This window comes from Kogia breviceps, chromosome 14 (assembly GCF_026419965.1).
Source record: "Kogia breviceps isolate mKogBre1 chromosome 14, mKogBre1 haplotype 1, whole genome shotgun sequence".
NCBI lineage: Eukaryota > Metazoa > Chordata > Mammalia > Artiodactyla > Physeteridae > Kogia > Kogia breviceps.
In genome coordinates, this window is record NC_081323.1 from 68,135,811 (window position 1) to 68,154,985 (window position 19,175).

General features: G+C 43.0%; 1 protein-coding gene across 2 annotated transcripts in view; it reads left to right on the forward strand.

Annotated features, from left to right (window-relative positions):
* Positions 1-19,175, forward strand: part of VPS35L (VPS35 endosomal protein sorting factor like) — a 130,778-nt gene that overhangs the window by 41,658 nt on the left and 69,945 nt on the right. For both annotated transcript variants that reach the window (XM_059036954.2, XM_067012677.1), the window contains exons 10-14: positions 406-502; positions 1,209-1,256; positions 2,579-2,672; positions 6,256-6,333; positions 6,820-6,942. In XM_059036954.2, the coding sequence (XP_058892937.1) occupies positions 406-502; positions 1,209-1,256; positions 2,579-2,672; positions 6,256-6,333; positions 6,820-6,942 (440 nt within the window). The remainder of the gene's footprint in view (positions 1-405; positions 503-1,208; positions 1,257-2,578; positions 2,673-6,255; positions 6,334-6,819; positions 6,943-19,175) is intronic.

Genomic DNA, 19,175 nt, shown 5'->3' on the forward strand with positions numbered 1-19,175 from the left:
ATTGGCGGCAGTGCCACCGCAGATGGCGGGTCCAAAAGGAACTCTTACATCGGTTTCCTGTGTGCCCTGGGCAAGTCCCTCAACTTCTCTGTGCCTTGCCCTCTGTGTCTATGAAAGAGGACAATAAAAGTATATAATTTGGAGGGTTCTTGTGGGGATTAGGTAAGCTGATGTCTGTAAAGCACTCTGAACGGCGCCTGGCACTGAGAAAGCCTTTGTGTGTCAGCTGTCATTGTCACCAATTGTTTCCTAATAATAATGATATTTGGAAGGAAAAACATAGAGGGACTGGGTGCCCCACCCCTTCTTCTGCTCCAGTGTAACTTTTTTTTGTCCTAGGACTCATAGCAGCTCTAACAGATCCCCCCAATTAGGGGGCTGATAGATATTATTTTTGTTTTACAGATCACTTCTCTCCAGAGAATGTAAATGACACAGCCAAAGAAACATGCTTAAATTGGTTTTTCAAGATTGCTTCCATCAGGGAACTCATTCCGAGATTGTATCCTTTTTTTTCTGTCTGAGGGTTTTAAAGATAGGCTGCAAGAGTTGCACTACTGTTAGAAGCCATGTAATGGGCTGCCCTGAAATTCCTGTTGAAAATGCAGTTCTGTTACGGTTGCTAGCCTGGAAGTACAGGGCCAGCCACATTGTCCACGACGTCCTTGGACTCTGGCTCTCCCCAGTTTTCTGTTTTTTTTACTTTGACCATAGTGCCATGTACCAGGCTTTTGTTTCCCTGAGGAACATTCCCACATTAATTTTCTCAATTAAAATGCTTCATCTTTTTGTGTTTTCTCTGGTCTCAAGAACTTGAAAGGAACAGGGTCAAGCTTCTCTGCACAAACACCAGTGTTGAAGGACAGAGAATTCAACTTACACACAAATGGAATCTTAGTTCTCTAAGTTTCATCCTTTTCCCCATAAAGCCTCGATTGGAAATGCTCAAAACCCAGTTTAAATTTCAGCATGCAACCATAAATCAGTGTACAACGTTTTCCAGATTTTATTTTCAATAAATATAAAACCTTGAAAACCAAATATAGAAACCACAAGCCACTCGCTAATTTAATTCTCTGGATTGTTGAGAGTCCCTGTGGCCGCCTGTCCTGAAGACACACCTAGTTCTCGGCATGAATAGTTTAGTCTTTTCCCCATAGGGAACAGACCATCTGGAAAATGTCTTCCTTGACAGAATGTTCTTGTAGCTATGTGGAAGCATCCATCCTGAAGTGCAACAAGTTCCTCTCCAAAACGTAAGGCTCTTCTTAAAGTCCGGGACCATACATTCCCAAAAAATTTCTCTCTCGTATATGCCTGTGCACACACATACACACACATGCTAATGACGATGTAACAGTAGCTGGCATTCTTTGAGTACTTAGTGTGTAGCACATCTGGTGTTAAGCACCTTCCATCCATTTTCTTGTTTAATCCAAATGAAAACTTAAAAGTAGAGATAGCTTTTTAATCTCCATTTTACAGAGAAGAGAACTCAAGCTGGGAGTGGTTGGTAGACTAACTCATGGAGGTTTCAGCTCGACTGTATTTGAATCCTAGCTCTGCTATTACTAGCTGTGTGGTCTTGAGAAAGTTACTTAGCATCTCTGACCCCCAGTCTCCTCTGTGAACAAGGCCCTAAGGAGGGGTCTGTGAGGGTCTCGTGAGCTGGACACACCACACTGAGAGCGACACCCGTGGTCCCTCACTCATTGTCTTTGCTGCTGCTGTCCAAGGTGATGGCAGAATGAAAACCCTTTGTCCCTAAGCCCTTTGCTCCTCTGGGTCACCTCGGACATTGTACGGAGAGTAGTTTTGCAGAGCCGGGAGAAACCAGATCTGCTTTCTGCACAGCTGCTGAAATACTGAGTGGTGTTGGATACCGTCTAGATAATCAACTCCTCAAAGCCATGGGCTGTCTCATGGTGCTCTGAGGAATAGTTGGGTTGGATTTAGAATGTGTACCAAACGTGTTTGATTGGGATCTGGGGATGCCTGGGGGAGTTTGGGGGGACAACGGTGGTGCTGAAGAAAGAGTTATTTTGCCTCACCAGCTGGGGGAGAATAATGCCCAAGGCAGATGAAGTCCCACGTGGCAGGAGGAATAAATAAGTCACAGTTCACACTGAGGGGGATGCTGATGTTAGCCTGAGGTGCTAGGTGTCAGGTGCTAGGAAGGGGCGGGGCACAGGGCAGCAAATCGGTACCAAAGAAATATAGATAGGGCAAAAATATCAAGAAGGTCAAGGAGTGACCTGTCAATGGAAAATAATTGGGGGACAAAAATCGTTAAATTAGTAAAATAAATGTGACCTCAAGCAGGAAGAGAATGAAGGTTAGACTCCAGCACTGAGCAGACGGTAAAGATAAACCATTCAAATAATGAATCGTGGCAAGAGAGAAAGACTCTTGTTACATGGCCTTAGAAGACTCAAACTTTGACCTTGGTTTCGTTCTGAAGCTTGATTTCCCCCCCTGCATTTAGGAAGTCTAGCTTTATATTTATTAAAAAAAAAAAAAGAAAGAGCAGAGAGTTCTCCCACAGGGTGTAATGCTGTTGTCTTTTTGTCTCTAACAGGGGGATTTCGGAGTGTCTGCCCCGGCTGACTTGCATGGTCCGAGGGATCGGGGACCCTCTGGTGTCGGTGTATGCCAGGGCCTACCTGTGCAGGGTAAGCTGCGTCCCTGCACTCGCGCCTGTGACCGTGTCCTGTCTCCTCTACTGTTCACGCTTCTCCCTCCCCACCACCTCACCAGTCACTGGAAGAAGGACTTTATTAGCTGCTAATTTTAGAGCACAGTTTGTTCACAGAAAGCAGAGCTGTAGGATTCCTTTTAAAAATTAATTTCAAAGTAGACCCACTTACCAGTAACTCTAATTAGGGGGTGTTTAAGGTCATCTTCTTACAAACGAACTAAGTTTCAGAACTAATTATTTCTCCCTTCTCGCTGGGAAGGAGGCTCCCAAAGCCTTTCGGCTGATAGGTTGCTTTTCATTGACTTGAAACATGCTTTCTCTTTGTCTTTGAATTCGATTGTTTTATTAGTTTTTTGGTCTCTGTATTAAAGAGTTGGATCGGAGTGCGAGTTGGTGAGGGCTGTCTGGCAGGGAGAGGTGCCCCTGGTGGCGGCAGGCATCAGGGTCTGTGTCGCCTGGCCTTGGAGGGCTGCTCTGCTGGTGAGGATTGTAAATCACTCAGCCTTTCTCTCCTTTAAAGCACCGTGAAGCTCCTACTTAAAACTAGTAAGTTTTTCATTTATGAAAAATGCACCCTGTGGAGAGTTTACAGTCATTTTTCTTCAACTCACATGGGGCCTTTGCCTCTGTCAGCTTTCTGTGGGAGTCCCCCTTGCTAGTTCCATTGCTATTGTTCACCTTTAGAGAGGGGTTATTGCCCCTGTTCTGTAGGGTCCTGATGAACCGCAGACTTCCAATACCAAGGAATCAGAAGGCGAGGACCGTAGCCTTTGATCTGCTTCTTTTATGTGACGTCTAACAAATGACAAAAGCCCTGTGGTCTCCAGTGTCACAAAGAAATCAAACAGTCATTGCCCTCAGAGTGAGTAGCAGACATCCTTAGGAAGGATACGTTTTATAGGTCCACTCCCTGATAAGGGAGAAAAGAAAAAAAGAAAGAAAAAGCTTTCCATTTAAGGGCACTTGCTCCCTCGTAGTAACCGAGGCCAAAGTATTTACGCATTGCCATCTGCTTGAAACTTGGCGTGGGTTTTTCATACAGGAATGTCATATAACGTTTCCTAGAGCTTCAGCTTTGGAATATCGGGAGCTTGAACACTCCAGCCATGTCAGTGTTTGCTGAGGGCCTATTCTGTGCAAAATGCTGCTGGATCCTGCGGTGGGATGTAAGGATACTATCACTTGTGTACTTGTGCTCTGCTGTCTTTCTCCTTGTAGGACACGTCACGTTCTTTGAACTCACCTTGATGTCAGTAATAGTAGAATAATAAAGATCTAGAATCTCAGTGTGTTTTCTGCCACACAGTTATTAAACAGAAATCAGAAAGTGGGTGGAAATATTCATTCCTTACAAACCTGTTCCAGTTTTGAAGTTTGAAGTAAAGTACACAACCTAGTGAAAGATGATATTTGTTGCATATAACGTGCCTTTGCATGACAGATGCAACTTTAAAACTCAGTGGCCATGAGGAGAGATTACAGACCCACCCTAGGAAAGCTGGTGATGAGATGCAGTGTATCCGAAATCATTTGTGTCAATTTATGCAAAACACTCATTTCCCTGGTTGGGTAGTTACTGCAAATCTTTTGATATAAAAAGAAGGAGACAGTGTGCATTAGTAAGGATTCTTTCAATTGCAAGGGACAAAACCCCAATTCATAGTACTTTGAAGCAAGAGGGGGGAAATTGTTGGCCTTTGTGTGTCTGAAGAGCCTGGGGTAGTGCATGCATGGCAGGTCCAGAGCCCCCAAACCATGTCAAGCATTGTCTCCTCCCTCATCGCTCAGCTCTGCTCTCCTCTGTGTGACTTCACTCTGAGGCTTTCTTTTTCCATATGGTGGAAAGACTTCCATCCTCTTGACTTAGGAACTCCAGTGGCAAGAGTGCCTTTTCTGCTGTAGTTCCAGCCAGAGTTTCAGGGCAGAAACTCACTGCACCACCTTGGGTCCCTTGTCCATAGATAGGCCAGTCACTGTGGCCATGGGATGGGGTATGCCTACGGACTGAGCCTGGGTCACGTGCCCACCCCTGCAGCTCAGGGTCAGCTGGGTCCGGCTCTGCCACAGACCTCCTGGTCTGAGAGGGAAGTTTGATTCCCCAAAGACAAATCCACTTTACTGATTCCAGAAACAAAAGGAATGAATGCCAGGCAGGCAGAAACAGCAGATGGAAATCATGAATAACTACCCTTGCTACTGTAGGTAGAAATCTTTTAGACCCAAGCAGATTTCCAAGCTGCTCATGGCTTTATGGGAAGAGATAAACAAAACACAAAGGCAGTGAGTAGGCAGGACATGGGGGGACCTCAAAGCTGTTAATTAAAGGAAAGTATGATTAACTCCTAAGTCATAGCCCCTTCAGTTCCTCTCCACTGCTTGTCCACTGGGCTTTTTTTTTTTTTGCTGTCACCTAACAGATAATTATTGCCTTTTCTACAAAATGATTAGTGAAAGGAAAGACAATAGAATCAGAACACAGTAGAAGTGGATCTGACATTTGTTGTTAGTATTTTTTTTTTTTTAATCTCTGTGCCTGTCCTTGAAAGCATCCCCAACAGCCATAGCGCTTGTCCTTGGAATTTACCGCCCCAGTGGATCTTGCATAATTCTTCTCAAAGGAATTCTTTACAGACATCTAAAAAACCTCATTATCATGAATCTTCATGACCTCTGGGTAGGGGGGGAGGTGATTAGCAGGAATCTGTCCCCCTTGGAAGGAACCAGGTCCCAGAAAGCAACTCCCCTTACAAAGTTGTTTTTGTGCCAAAGCAGCAGTGTGGAATTGAGGTGTATTCGAGGAGCTCAGTTTAAGGAACATTATGATGCTTTGTTTTGTTTTAAATACTTGTACTCCCTGTGGTAGCTGAGACCTTCACTTTTCCATCCAACCCTAGGGCTCTGGCCACCTTCTCTATGATTAGCAAATTTTTTCAGCTGAAAATGTTACCATCGTTTTAAAACAACGAACGAAGGAACCAATGGATTACCGCATTGTTAGACTTCATGCTTGTCTAATAAAATACTGGTTAAAATACATCAAAATTTATGTCTGCATCCATGACTGCCCAGCAAAGAATGAACCCATGTATTTTAACAATGCAACAGTGAAGTCCCAGCTGACTCTCTTACATACCAGAATCTTTTTGCTTCATTTAATAAGTACAGCCACATGTGTGTTTATCATTTTTTAGAGAGGAAGAGAATATCGTATACATGATCTTGAGAGTACATTTCTCCTTAGTGCTGTATTGATTTGTTCCCTTGGTCATCTGTTCAGTAATACTTTCATTACCTTTGGGAAATTGCTAAGATGATTACTGCAAATATTGCCCTTTTTTCATTAAAAATAGCTTCTGTGGTTTTTCTTATAAAAGCAAGATACGCTTATTGAATAAGAAAACAGATAAGCAAAAAGAATAAAAGTTAACTTTTTGGACCTCTCTGCCTATATCTATTTATATGTATATTTTTAATTTACAAAAATGACATGACATTGTATATGTTATTTACAACCTGTTTTTCCATGGTCAAGGTAATTTCATTTTGATTGGCTACAGGTGGGCATGGAAGTGGCTCCACATCTCAAAGAAAGCCTAAATAAGAACTTCTTTGACTTCCTCCTCACATTCAAACAGGTAAGAGTACACCATCAATCAGAGCAGCTCATTGATGTAATAGCTACATTATCACAAATTCATAAAACCCAGTTGGTTTTCCAAGTCGAGATTGCCTTAAAGTTCTTTTAATGTGTAAACCCTATAAAATTACACTCGAGTCTGTTACACACAATTAAAACGTGCTGATTGTACTGAACAAGCAGAGAGGATTAATATGCATGTGTTAACAGGAAACGTCTCCTGTTGATCAGCCTTTCTTCTTAGCATCTGCTGGCTCCATTTTTATCAGGTTACTTCTCTGCACAGCACACATTCCCGGAACAGCTCAGCCTGGTGACATGGGAAACTTTGTGTGTTTTTTTTCTAGTTTAAAAAAAACCTGAGAAACCGGGATATTTCTCTCGGGGCCATCCAAATGCTTGCAGATATGCACAGTCTGTGAGTTACATGCGCTCTGTTTATGTGACTTCCCCTTCTTTTGAGTGTTTATTTGGTCTCCTGTAGATTCATGGTGATACGGTCCAGAACCAGCTGGTGCTCCAGGGAGTGGAGCTTCCATCCTACCTCCCCTTGTACTCGCCTGCCATGGACTGGATCTTCCAGTGCATTTCCTACCATGCCCCCGAGGTAACTGCCAGGTGGCTTCAGTGTGAAGCTCACCACCAAGGAGGGCTCCTCTCTTCTGTGTCATAACAACCCCTACACCTGTGTGCCCAGTGACATAACCAGGGCCCTTTCATAACGGCTCACTGTTGTGACTGGTTCTGCGCTCAGCACTTTTCCTGCCTTGCTTTGTTTACCAACTCTGGGAGGGGGATGTAGGGGCCCAGAAAGGCCACACACCTACGTAAGGTCACACAGCTAGAAAGTGGCGGTGACTGGACACAAACCCATTGAATCCAACTCCAGGGCCAGCAGGCTTCATTGCCTCTTCACTAACCCTCATGCACTCCTTTTGTGTTGATAATAAGTTAATGAAGTCATAAAGCAGATAATAGTTTCTCCATTTTATGGAAGGAAAGTGAAACTCAGATACGTAATTGCTCTTATAAATTTCTTTTCTTTTCTTTTTTGTCTAATTGAAGCATTGTCAGGGATTAAAGTGAAGTCAGAATCATAGCAGAAATACTCTTTTTCTTCCCGAAGACTGAGAAGCAATTTCAGCGGAACACCAGTTTCAGGTTGTCATAATAACTGTGATAGATGAAGCTTCTGTTGTCTTCTTGTTGATGGTTGAGAATTTATTCTTTGTGAGGGAAAAAGAGACCTTGCTATAAAACAAGAATATTTGGAGTAAAGCAAAATTCAAATCCACCTGCCTTTTCCCTGTATCTGCAAACACATATTGACAGCTATTAAGAAAAAAAACATACGACTTTGACTAAGCAATCCACTTTTAAAAATATCCAGTAGAAATAACTTGATGAGTGCATAAACACACACACACACATGTGTAGCTGCGTTCACGCTAGTGAAACAGTGGAGACAACCGTCAGAAGGGGATTGGTTAAATTATGGTCTGTGTACTCAGTGGATGATGGAGACCCACGATGGGGTACACACTGATGTAAGGGGTGCTCAAGTGAAAAAAAGAAGTTACACCTGTTACTGTGTGTGTCCTAAGTGGTAGTGTGGCCTCGTGTTCAAGTGTGGGCCCTGGAGTCGGGGTGCCTAAATCTGAATCGCAGCCCTGTTGTTTACAGCTGTCGGACTAAAGCAGAGGCCAAGTCACTTGTCCCTAACCACTCAGCTTTTTTCTTTATCTGTGAAATGGGAGCAGTAATAATTCCTGTTTTCTAGTCTACTGCATGGATCAAACAAGACAGTCCATTTACAGTGCTTAGTAGAGAGCCCCCCACACAGCGCTTGAATGTTTGTTGTGTCATTGGGATTGCAAACGTGATTTTCATATCTGCACAAGAGAATTGGGAGACAGATATGACAGAATATCGCTGGAGGGCAAGATTTTGGATCATCTTATTTTTCTTGCCCTGTTTTTTAACTTTTCAGCAAGTATTATGTCTTACGTATATTTAAATTCTTCCAAATCCTAAAGTATGAGGAGAAAAATAGGGACATCTCATATTTCAGGTGAATTTTTTACCATTGAGTAAATTGATTTTAAATCAAGCCAGTTTAACGGAAGATTCTTTGAAAACTTGCAGGCCATTCTCTGTGATCTTCAGTGTAGCCTCAGCCACCACACGCTGGCCCAGGCTCCTGGGAAGAGGTATCATGAACTTGACCAATTCAGCTGAATGACTGAAACCTATGAGCAAGACGGAATCATTTGAAAATGAGAACACTTATTTTTTTCTCCTTACTTTAATGAAAAGCAAAATTGGATTTAAAACAAAAAGTACATGTCATAAGGCATTCTTCCTTTTAAGTTAAGTGCCAGTAATCTCAAAGGATGGCAGAAGCTGGGAGTAGAGCTTTCCTGGGGAGTAAAACTCTAGGAAATCATTACTGCACTAGAAGAAGTGATTAAAAAAAATTAGGTCACCTGAATAATAATAAACTCTGATTCTTGGGGCATTTAAATAAGGAACTTGCAGTGTCTCATAAAAGAAGTCCTTTTCAAAACGTGGAGGAATTGGTGTCCACGTGCAGGGTGGTGCTGAAGATGTGTGTGGCAGTACGTCACGTGAAAGCTCTTTGACAGTGGCTGCATGTGTCCACCGGGGAGGTGGAGCTGTGTGTGTCTGTAAGAGGCCACGCCTCCAGAATGGAGGAGTTTGTCTGCAGCAGCTGACAATACACATGACAGGTTAGGTGAGAGAGACGAAGGGAGAACTATCTAGATGAGAGAAGGGAGAAATATGCCTTCAGCTGCAAATATCTGACATATGAAATTTCAGATAGAAATTGAAATACCAAATCCATTCCCCCCAAAAAAATCAAGGAGTGTTATTCAAAAAGGCTTTTTTGTTGTTGTTTAAGGACAGGGTTTTTCCCCTTATACAATTAAAATTAGAGTTAGTAAAAAACATTTATGCCCCCAATTTTAGGCACATTCTGCAGAGAAAAAAGCAACCGTTTCATAAAACCTGCTTTGGGGCAATGAAAACGAATCCCTTGATAAGCTTCTCATCATTTTCACAGCTTTTAATCTTGTCTGGTATGGAATCCCATGATCACTTGCTAAGCTGTGTGATGCAGGTTGTCACCATTGAAGGAGGGAAGAGGAAAGTGGTAGAGGCTGGGGCAGGTAGTCGGGCAGACCTGGGTTCAAACTGTGGCTGTGTTGCCTTGGGCTGCTTTACCTCTTTGTGTTTCAGTATTACCAGCTGTAAAATGGGGCTAATAATAGAACCTTCCTCGAAGGGCTCTTACGAGATGACTGATAGTGCGCGTGCGTGGCCAAGAGCTGGTGCGTGGTAGGCAGCAGGCAGATGGGGGTGGTTACCATTGTTGTCTTTGACCTTCACAGCAGATGGGAGCCTGCACTGACTTGAAGGCCAGGAGATGAGCAGAGGGACAGTAAGGAGGGGTTGAGGGACGGGACCTGTATAAACGGACAAGTAAGAGGCATAATAAGGAGACAAGCATTACTGGAGAAGAGTGAGGGACTCTAGGCTGACTGGGAGTGGCACAGGCAGAGGTTGTTGAACATCGTGTCGTGGAGACCAGGCAGCGCTTGAAGATTTTTTTTTTTTTCTTGCGGTACGTGGGCCTCTCCCATTGTGGAGCACAGGCTCCAGACGCGCAGGCCCAGCGGCCATGGCTCACGGGCCCAGCCGCTCCGCGGCACGTGGGATCCTCCCAGACGGGGGCACGAACCCGCGTTCCCTGCATCGGCAGGCGGACTCTCAACCACTGCGCCACCAGGGAAGCCCATCCGCTTGAAGATTTTTGATCGGGGATAATTTGAAAAAAGTGGTGCTTAAAGATCAAACTGGCAGAAGCATATGAGATGGATTAGAGGAGAACTGTTTGGTAGCCATGGATAAAACAAGAGGCAGGATGGATGAGAGAGTCAGAAAGGTTAAACGGAGAAAAGGAGCCACCTAAAATTCTGTCATGAATAACTGGTCACTGTTAACGTTTTGGTGCATTTTCTTTTTAATATCTCTCTCCACTTTCATTCTTGCTCTGTAATTGTGTTTTGTAGATGAGAAATATTTCCTGTATGATTTTATGATGCTTTTCCCTCGCTTAACATTATAACAAATACCTATTGCTAGGAAAATTTTGTGACCTTTCAGGAAGAGTTGAGAAGGTGGTGTTGGTTGGCTGTGGAGAATGGAGCAGGGAGATGGGGCAGAGATGCTGCTGAGCTTTGAGCCCTTAACCACCTCTTTCTGAGGCTCCCCTCTGCCATGCGCCCCACAGGCACCCCTCGTTTTGTTGTGCTGTGCTTTATGAGCCCTTCGCAAATAGTGCATTTTCATAAATTGAAGGTTTGTGGCAACCCTGTGTCGAGCAAGTCTGTTGGTGCCATTTTTCTAACAGCATTTTGCTCACTTTGTGTCTCTGTGTCACAGTTTGGTAATTCTTGCAATATTTCAGACGTTTTCATTATTATGGTGACCTGTGATCAAAGATCTTTGATGTTACTATTGCAAAAATAAAGTACAACTCACTGAAGGCTCAGATGATGGTTCACGTTTTTTAGCCATAAAATATTTTTTAATTAGGGTACATACATTTTTTTAGACATAATGCCATCGCACATTTAATAGACTACAGTATAGTGTAAACATAACTTTTATTTGCACTGAGAAAGCAAAAAACTCGTGTGAGTTGCTTTATTGAAGTATTCACTTTATTGCAGTGGTCTGGAGCAGAACCTGCAATATCTCTGAGGTCTGCCTGTATTCGTTACTTTACTCGGGCTATCTTAATTCACTCTCAAAGCTCCCCCAAGCTAGGTGTTGCTGTTATCCCCATTTTACAGATGAGGTACCTGAGGCTTACAAACTTCTTACAGTCACACAGTTAGAAAGAAGTCATGTAGCCATTTTGGCAGTGCCTGAAACCAACAGATTTGTTCCCTTGACTGCTTTAGACTCTTTCTTTCTAGGTGTCTCCTGTTCACTGCTACATTTCAAGGTGGGACTTGAACAAATTGACCCGTGGGACTGCTACTCTGATGGTCATACTATAAATTGCCCTTTAAGCATTCTAATATATAATTAGGCTAGTAATGCAAATCTAAGACTAGTCTTGGTTGATGATAAATCCCTCTCAAGCGTATAGGTGTGTTATTTTCATTCTTTTGAATTAGGGGAAAATCCCCAGAGAAAGATAAATAAAGGAAAAATTTTAAATTTCTCCTTTTATTACCTGGGGTATAAAATTTCTTTTTATTCACACTGAAATATTTTATTTCTTTGAGACTTGAGCCATACTAACTCTGGATTGGAGGAAAGGTATTAGCTTTTTTTTTTTTTTTTTTTTTTGATATGCGGGCCTCACACTGTTGTGGCCTCTCCCGTTTCGGAGCACAGGCTCCGGACGCGCAGGCTCAGCGGCCATGGCTCACGGGCCCAGCCGCTCCGCGGCATGTGGGATTCTCCTGGACCGGGGCACGAACCCGTGTCCCTTGCATTGGCAGGCGGATTCTCAACCACTGCGCCACCAGGGAAGCCCGGTATTAGCTTTTAAGATTAGTTTATGATTTTGCCTACTGTTTTACATGTTTGTTTCATCTAGAGACATAAGGAAAATGTGATATGTGTATCATTTAGTTCACCTTTTTTATGGAGCAATAATTGTAAATGCTGATTGGAAGGCTATTTAGTAAAAGTATAAGTACATATCTTCTGAGCACTCTGGGCTGCATATGAGTTAATCTCAGCTTAGAAAACAGAAAAGTGTTATTGACCCAACTTCTTTTTTCTTTTCCTATACTTTTGAAGTGGGTAGATAACCCTAATCTGGAGATAACCTGAAAAATCCAGTAGTTAAATGTGATGGTGGCTATACAAATCCAAATATGTTAAGGAAGTGTCACAAAAATATACCCTTTACCCCACAAAAAAAAAAAAAGGTGCATGAAAAACCTGGTGAAATAGTCTAGTTAATTATTTTATACCAATGTCAGTTTCCTGATTTTGACAATGCACTATAGTTATGTAAGGTGTTACCACTGGGGGAAGCTGGGTGATGGTACCCAGCACCTATACTATTTCTGTAATTTCTCATGAGGCTATAGTTGGTTAAAAATAAAACATTTAAAAAACGTCATCAATTTGGAGCAGTTTGAAAAATGGTTACATACATGATGTGGATTCCTCAGGCATTAAAAAGAATGAGGTAGATTTGTGTGTACTGACATGGGAGGAGGGAGGCCCTTGCTAGATTCTTGAGTAAAAAAGGCAAATTGTAGCTCAATATGTATAAGACTATCCATTTTTGTAAAACAGAACAGAAGTCTTCTACAACAAAAGCTATGTATTCACAGGGCATAGACAAAGGCCTAGAAGGATAAACACCAAATGTTGACACTGGTGATCCCTAGGAAGTTGGAGTTGGGAGGGAGGGCACTCATAATTTACTTGATACATGACAATATTATTTGAACTTCTATCCATAAGCATTTCTTATTTTTATAATTTTTATAAAAAACAAATATATAAACAAACGAAATGTAGGGGCCTAATGAATCTTCAAGTTCTGATGTGTCTGTGAACATAAATTCGGAGCTGCAAGTTTTTCAATGGTTTATCTCAGCCAATAGGCTTTTTTCGGTCTCAGTCTGCTTTGAACTGTTGTTCATCTTGTTCTTGCCAAAGATAATCAATCCTGTCACTTCTCAGAAAAAAAAAAAAAATTAATAACCTCTAACAGACCTTCCTGGGATCTATATAGCGTTTGGCTCCTGGACACTTAAGGGTAATGGCAGTGAGCCCTTTTTTTTTTTAAAGTTATATTCTTGGATTCATTTTTAATGCATTCATCTCCTGTGAAAAGAGAACTTTTAAAGCATTTGTCTTGTCTTAATGGCCAGAACACTTTGTCCATATGTTAGCATTTGCCCTATTTCATCTTTTCAGAAGTGGTGGGCCAAGATAGCTCATTCATTTGTGCATGTGTGTGCACATGTGCACTTGCATGTGTGTGTATGAAAGAGAGACTAAGCATCCAAGGTCATGGATTTCTGTCTGATTTCCTCACTGCTGTTCCCAATGCCTAAAATAGTGGCTCGTACATTAAAGTTGCTTCACAGGCAGGTGTTGAGTGAGTGATTATTTGTGCATGTTAAGGAGTATCAATGTGATCATTATAAGAATATCTCTTTCCCAGTCTTCCCAGAAACCACTTTGATATTGGTCTTCACGAATGACTTTTCAAATATTAAATCGCCATGAATGGGTTAGGTGTGGCGAGCATTGCCCTCTGAGGAAGGCACCATTAAGACCCTCATAAACCTCAGGGCCCGATTGTACTCTCCTTGGTATGCATCCTGGACTTCATGGTATGAACGTAAAAAGGGAGATGGCCTTTGGCCAAATCGCTCCAGGGACCTGCTCAGTTACTGGGAGTTCCTGGTTGTTCCCTAAAGCTAGGAAAAGCAACCCTGGAGGGGAAATTGGTGCCTTTGAGGGAGAAGCCGAGAAGCCAATCAACCAGCTGATGCCGATAAGTCGTGACTAAGCTGAGAAGCCAATCAACCAGCTGATGCCGATAAGGCATGACTAAGCAAATTCCCTGCTTTAGGGGTATATATACGGCTACGCTTTGTTGTTAAACTTGCCTTGCAGCCATCAGTTGCTTCGCTTTGTTGTTAAACTTGCCTTGCAGCCATCGGTTGCTTGTGCCCTTCTGATCCCATACCTTGGTGCGTTCAGTTCCCTACCCCCTCTCGTCGATTGTTGCTGCACTTTGAGGACCTGCTGCGGCTGGCGGCAAGTGGCGCCCGAGCAGGGACTTGACAAGAGGGACATCTGAATCTCGGTAGGTGAATCCCCGGAGTGAAGAGTGAAAGTGTGGCCACATAGTAAAGTTGATAGTAAGTCGGGGCAATAGTCAGAAGTAAAAAAATATGGGGCAAAAAGTATCCAAGAAGCGACCAGAGATCACTGATCTAGAGAAGGAGTTGTCCACCAGTGCTTTCCAGGCTTTTACAGCTGGAAATTATGATGTCTGTCTGCAACATCTTGCCTGCCTACAAGATACAAACAAAGACGATTATAAAATAATTTTGAATACGGCAGTAGCTGAGTTTTTCAAAAGTAACCAGACAACAACAGATAGTTTAAGACAGACACTTAACCAGTTGAAGAATCAGGTACACTCGGCTGTTGAAGAAATGGATGGACTAGATGATCTTGAAAACAGTATGTTGTATTACAATCAAGCAGTCATCCTGTATCATGTCCCACAGTATACAGAAGCCATATCCGTTGGTGAAAAACTTTATCAGTTCATAGAACCTTTTGAAGAAAAATTTGCCCAAGCAGTGTGTTTTTTGTTCGTAGACCTGTATATATTAACCTACCAAGCTGAGAAAGCTTTACATCTTCTTGCTGTTCTAGAAATAATGATTTCACAGGGCAACAATAACAAACATGGAAAGAATGAGACTGGTAAAGATACTATTTTTGTGTTGAAATATATGTAGGAGGACAAGGGACTTTACTGGCCGGCCATAGTTTAAAGCTAGTTAAAGCTGTTACAAGTTTGAAGTTTCCCTCCTTTTTTCCTTCTGATTTTCCCCAATCTGATTTTGAACTCTCAAATCCGGTGCACCTTAAATTATAATAATGGTACCATTTTAATTTCTTCAGTTTCTGTTACTAATAATAGTTTGGTTTTTTATAAGCATTGGGATTTGAGGAAGTTTGCATTGTCTTATTCTTATCAACCGGTTATTACTTGTGTTACACCTTCATATGCCTTGCTAATAGGAGATTTACAGATTGAGTTTACTTCTGGTTCCTTGGGATATAATATAACTTGTCAGAATTGTATTTTTAGTACTTGCATTCTGCCTATGAAAGGAACTTTTTCTGTTATGATGTTAAAACAACCTTCCTATGTAATGCTGCCTGTAAATATTTCTGAACCATGGTATCATAGTACTAGCATGCAAGCTTGGCTAGAATTATCTGAAGTTTTAAAAAGACCTAAACGATTCATTGGAATATTAATATGTAGCATATTAGCCTTAGCCGCTTTAACAGCCACAGCTGCTACCGCCGGTTTAGCATTAAGTAAAACTGTACAACAAGCATATTATGTTAATTGTCTAAAAATACCAGTATTGCATTAGCATTACAAAGTCATATTGATATACTCAACTAAAAACTGAGGTTGATGAGTTAAAAAATGCTCTCATAGATTTAGGAGACCAAATTATGGCTTTAAAATTGAAAATGCGTTTGATTTGCCATGCTAAATATACTTGGATTTGTGTGACTCAACACGCTTATAAAGAAACTGACTGGGGGCTTCCCTGGTGGCGCAGTGGTTGAGAATCCGCCTGCCGATGCAGGAAACACGGGTTCGTGCCCTGGTCCGGGAAGATCCCACATGCTGCGGAGCAACTAAGCCCGTGAGCCATGGCCGCTGGGCCTGCGCGTCCGGAGCCTGTGCTCCGCAACGGGAGAGGCCGCAACAGTGAGAGGCCCGCATAACGCAAAAAAAAAAAAAAAAAAAAAAAAAAGAAACTGACTGGGATTGGAACAAAGTAAAAATGCACTTTAAGTGTATGGACTGATGGACACATTAGTTTGGACATACAAAAACTTAATGCGGAAATACAAGCAGTTCAAGAAGCTCATCTACAAGAAGACAGGCCCTAACAATTAATTCAAGGACTCTTGAATCAGCTTCAATGGTTAAATCCAATGCATTTGGTTTCAAAATGGACTCACAGGATTGATTACCGTGGGGTCATGTGTACTGTTGATGTTAATTGCATTACCTTGTTTATTACGCTTTATTGTTGGCCCTTTCGCTGCTCTTTGTCAGGAGGTGTATGGGTTGAAATTGCACTATCAAGCTTTAAAAAATAAGATGGGGGAATGTGGCAAGCATTGCCCTCTGAGGAAGGCACCATTAAGACCCTCATAAGCCTCAGGGCCCGATTGTACTCTCCTTGGTATGCATCCTGGACTTTATGGTATGAACGTAAAAAGGGAGATGGGCTTTGGCCAAATCGCTCCAGGGACCTGCTCAGTTACTGGGAGTTCCTGGTTGTTCCCTAAAGCTAGGAAAAGCAACCCTGGAGGGGAAATTGGTGCCTTTGAGGGAGAAGCCGAGAAGCCAATCAACCAGCTGATGCCGATAAGGCATGACTAAGCAAATTCCCTGCTTTAGGGGTATATATACTGCTACGCTTTGTTGTTAAACTTGCCTTGCAGCCATCAGTTGCTTGTGCCCTTCTGGTCCCATACCTTGGTGCGTTCAGTTCCCTACCCCCTCTCGTCGATTGTTGCTGCACTTTGAGGACCCGCCGAGGCTGGCGGCAGTTAGGGAAGCCATTTGTGACATTGTCAATTTTATCATCAATTGGGATGCTGGCTGCAAGGAACAAACACCTAACTGGCCCTTCAAAAATAATTCAGTGTGTTCTGTTGAATAACAAGTGAAGGCTCTGGGCCAGGCAGTTTCTGTTCTTTTCTCTGCTCTGCCATCCCCAGATAGCAGCAAACTGGCTGTAGCCATTCCATACATCATGTCCAGACATGGCAGCATCCGAAGGCAGAAAGATGGGGAGTCTTCGATTCCTCTTTAAGAACAACTTTGGGAATTCCCTGGCGGTCCAGTGGTTGGGACTCGACACTTGCACTGCTGAGGGCCTGGGTTCGATCCCTGGTCGAGGCCACGGGCCGTGCAGTGCGGCCAAAAAAAAAGGAAACTTTTCCTCTCAAGCCCCCATCTAAGTAGCAAGAAATGGGTCATGTGCCCTGTCTAAACTCACCACTGGCAAGGGGAATGGGTCCACCGTGACTGGCTTGGGCCTGTATTACTTTGCTTAGTATGTTTGGGCTACTCTAAGAAAACACCACACACTGGGTGGCTTATAAACAGAAGAAGTTTATTTCTAATGGTTCTGGAGGTTGGGAAGTCCAGGATCAAGATGCTGGCAGATACAGTGTCTGGTGAGGGCCTACTTCCTTGTTCATTGACAGCTGTCTTCATGCTGTGTCCTCACATGGCAGAAGGGACAAGGGAGCTTTCTTGGGCCACTTTTATGAGTACTAATTCCATTCATAAGGGCTCCACCCTTAAGACCTAATCACCTCCAAAAGACTCCACCTTCTAACACCATCAATTTGGGAATTACGTGGCTATTCAGACCTTAGCAGGCTTCCGTAATAGACTGGGTGGCTTAAACAACAGAAGTTTATTTTCTCAAAGTTTTGGAGGCTAGAAAGTTCAAGATCAAGGTGCCTGCAAGGTTTGTTTCTGGGGAGGCCTTTCTCCTTGGCTTGCAGTCCACTGTCTTCTCACTGTGTCCTCTCCTGGTCTTCTCATCTGTGCATGTGTGTCCCTAGTCTCTCTTCCTCTTCTTATAAGGACACTAGTCCTGTTGGATTAGGGCTGCAGTCTTCTGACCTCACTTAACATGAATTAACTCCTTAAAAGCGCCATCTCCAAACACAGTCACACTGGGGGTTAGAGCTTCAGCGTATGAATTTGGATGGGACATAATTCACTCCATAACAGGACCTAACCTGATTTTTGCTGGCAGAGACAGAAATCTGAATAAAATCAGGGTCCTGGGGTTAGGGGTACTGACAGTATCTCCACAAGCAACTATCACCTTAATTATTCAGGCAACACCCAGCATACAGAGGGACCCAGCTGGAAAGGGTAGAATTTCACTGAAGAAGACTGATTTTATCTTTTGCCTTCTGGGCCAGACTTAGGTACAAATCTCATTTCTACCACTTAGGAAGTGGCTTAACCTAGCTGAGTTTTGGCTTCCTGGTCTGTAAAGTGGTGATAATTGACATGGGCCTCAAAGGCTATCGTGAAGAGTAAATGGGAAAAGGTATGTAACGCGCTTAGCTCAGTGCCTAGTGCTGTGTGCCTGGTGAGTACTCAGTGTCGATGCTGCTGTTATCAGCTCTTTTGTCTTGGGATCGACCTTGCCTGTGCCATTCAAAACCTTCCCCAAACCACTGCCCTGTTGAATATTTCTTCCATTGATTTTTTTAAAAAATAGGAGCTCTTTTAAAGGTACGTAATTGTCTTAAGATAGCTCTAAAGCCATTAATAGTATCCCAGTGAGTAAAACATTTACTTCATTTTGGGGAAAAAAATGTCCTTCAAAATGCATGGAGAGGAAGTATAGTGAAGAGCATGGCCCTTGATGCCCGACTGCCCAGGTCACATCCAGCCCGCCGTAGCTAGCCGTGTCACCTTGGCCCAAGCACATCACTGTTCAGTGGCTTGCTTTCTCATCTGTGAAATGGGAGCATAGAGAGCCTGCCTCATGGTGGTTGTGAGAAGTGACATCATGAGTGCCAAGTGCTTCTCACCGTGACTGGCTAGCACCAAGTACTGGCCCAGTGTTTGTTATTTGTTTTACTGAGAATTTCACAGACACCTCGTGAAATGGGGAGGAACAAGGGGGGTCTAGAGGGGGTGAGGAGTAAAGCAGATTTCATTTTTGGTGCCCTAGAGCATAGGAGGTACCACTCTCATCATCCTGAAGTAATCTGTAGGTGGGGTGGTACCACTGGTATCATCTACCTGAGGAAGAGGAAAAGTAGTTGGTGAGACTGGATTTGAACCCAAGTGTGCCTGAGCCCGGGGCCTCAGCTCTTATCCATTATACAAAAATGCCACAAGAGTGAGCTTGTTTTCTCCTCCATCCTCCCCATCCCTGCCAGGCACTGAGATAGAACTGGGCATGTGGCTGTATTTATTTTAGAGTATTGCTTTGGAAATCTGTTCAT